The 1,958-nt window shown below is 47.9% G+C and overlaps 1 protein-coding gene across 1 annotated transcript in view; it reads left to right on the top strand.

The window, feature by feature from the left end:
* Window positions 1-1,958, top strand: part of LOC107300248 (probable 2-oxoglutarate dehydrogenase E1 component DHKTD1, mitochondrial) — a 22,773-nt gene that overhangs the window by 17,147 nt on the left and 3,668 nt on the right. The window contains exons 6-8 of the mRNA XM_015829585.1: window positions 240-390; window positions 1,304-1,410; window positions 1,754-1,918. Of these exons, the coding sequence (XP_015685071.1) occupies window positions 240-390; window positions 1,304-1,410; window positions 1,754-1,918 (423 nt within the window). The remainder of the gene's footprint in view (window positions 1-239; window positions 391-1,303; window positions 1,411-1,753; window positions 1,919-1,958) is intronic.

Raw genomic sequence — 1,958 nt, 5'->3', positions numbered from 1 at the left:
GTCCATCCATCCATGTCTTTCTTTCCATCCGTGTCCTTCCTTCAATCCATCCATCAGTTTCCATCCATTCATCTCTGACCTTCCTTCTTTCCTTCCTTTCTCCATCTATCCCCTCCCTCCCTCCCTTCATTATCTTCTACAATGATTTAGCTTTTAAGTGTGTGTGTGCACGCCCAAAGAGGCATATTTCCGGCAAATATGCCGTTTCCCATTCCGCCGTGTCTCCCATTCTCCATTAGGTGAGCAACAGCCCCCTGTCAGAAGAAGCGGTACTCGGCTTTGAGTATGGAATGAGTATTGACAACCCCAATCTGCTGCCCGTTTGGGAGGCTCAGTTTGGTGATTTCTTCAACGGAGCTCAGATAATATTTGACACATTTGTCTCTGGAGGTGAGACTCGGATATCTCTTCTGATGGAAAATGCATTTACAGCTGATAAAGGAGAAGATTTGAAGCTCAGAGTTGAAACTGTGGGGTCCTGGGTGCTCTCTGAGCTTGGTAGTGTTCATGCAGACGTTTCATGACCCAACTAGGGAACATGATCAGTTCTGGAAGGGAGGGGAGTTAGCAGGGAGGAGGAGGAGGAGGAAGAGGAGGAGGAAGAGGAAGAGGAGGAGAAGGAAAAAGAGGTAGTTGTGGTGGAGGAGGACTATGGGGTCCTTGGTGCTCTCTGAGCTTGATAGTTTTCTTGCAGACGTTTCATGACCCAACTAGGGAACATCATCAGTGCTAGAAGGGAGGAGGGTTAGCAGGGAGGAGGAGGAGGAGAAGGAGGACCAGGAAGAGGAGGAAGAGGAGGTAGTTGTGGTGGAGGAGAATTGTGAGGTCTTTGGTGCTCTCTGAGCTTGGTTGTTTTCTTGCAGACGTTTCATGACCCAACTAGGGAACATCATCAGTGCTAGAAGGGAGGAGGGTTAGCAGGGAGGAGGAGGAGGAAGAGGAAGAAAAGGAGGATGAGGAGGGAGGTTCTTAGTGCTCTCTGAGCTTGGTTTTTTTCTTGCAGACATTTCATGACCCAACAAGGGAACATCATCAGTGCTATAAGGGATGGGGGTTAGTAGGGAGGAGGAGGAGGAGGAGGACTGGGGGGTCCTTGGTGCTCTCTGAACTTGGTGATTTTCTTGCAGACGTTTCATGACCCAACTAGGGAACATCATCAGTGCTAGAAGGATGGGGTGGGTTTGTTCAGATGATGTTCAAATGGTAGCTAAACAAATAGTTGTAAGTCAAGGACTGCCTGTATGTTATTTGGCAGACCTTGATAGTGTATCGTTATTGACATGGAATAATTTCTCCTCTACAGGAGAAGCCAAGTGGCTCCTGCAGAGCGGACTGGTGGTTCTCCTTCCACACGGCTACGACGGGGCTGGCCCGGAACATTCTTCTTGCAGGATTGAACGGTTCTTGCAGGTAGCCAGATGCAACTTCGGCCAGAATGTATGATAATCTTTCTTCAAATGTGTGGTCTCCTGCAAAGAAAACCCTCCTTAAATTTATCTCCCATGGCTGTGTGTATTTTTTTGTATACCAAACTCCTGGAAGGACAGGTTTTAAGGCAGGAGTCTCCAACCTTGGCCATTTTAAGACGTGTGGACTTCGACTCCCAGAATTCCTCAGCCTGCCTGGGAGGAGCCAGAAATCTGGGAAAATTCAGCCAGAATTCTGGGAGTTGAAGTCCACAAGTGTTTTAAAGAATTGGTCAACCATTAGGGCTACACTTAGTGTGAAATGTTGTGGTTTTCTTTTTCCACAGATGTGCGATAGCTCAGAAGAGGGGATCGATGGGGACCACATAAATATGTCTGTGGTCCATCCAACCACCCCAGCACAATATTTCCATTTGCTTCGGAGACAGATGGTTCGAAACTTCCGGAAACCCCTCATTGTGGTGTCGCCCAAAACTCTCCTTCGCTTACCTGTGCGTAGAACAAGACTTCCTGGTTTCAATGTTACTATTC

Source organism: Protobothrops mucrosquamatus, unplaced genomic scaffold, assembly GCF_001527695.2.
Source record: "Protobothrops mucrosquamatus isolate PMUCROS unplaced genomic scaffold, P.Mucros_1.0 scaffold6470, whole genome shotgun sequence".
In the NCBI taxonomy this organism is placed as follows: domain Eukaryota; kingdom Metazoa; phylum Chordata; class Lepidosauria; order Squamata; family Viperidae; genus Protobothrops; species Protobothrops mucrosquamatus.
The sequence above is the reverse complement of the archived record's forward strand: the minus strand, read 5'-3'. Positions and strand labels throughout refer to the sequence as shown.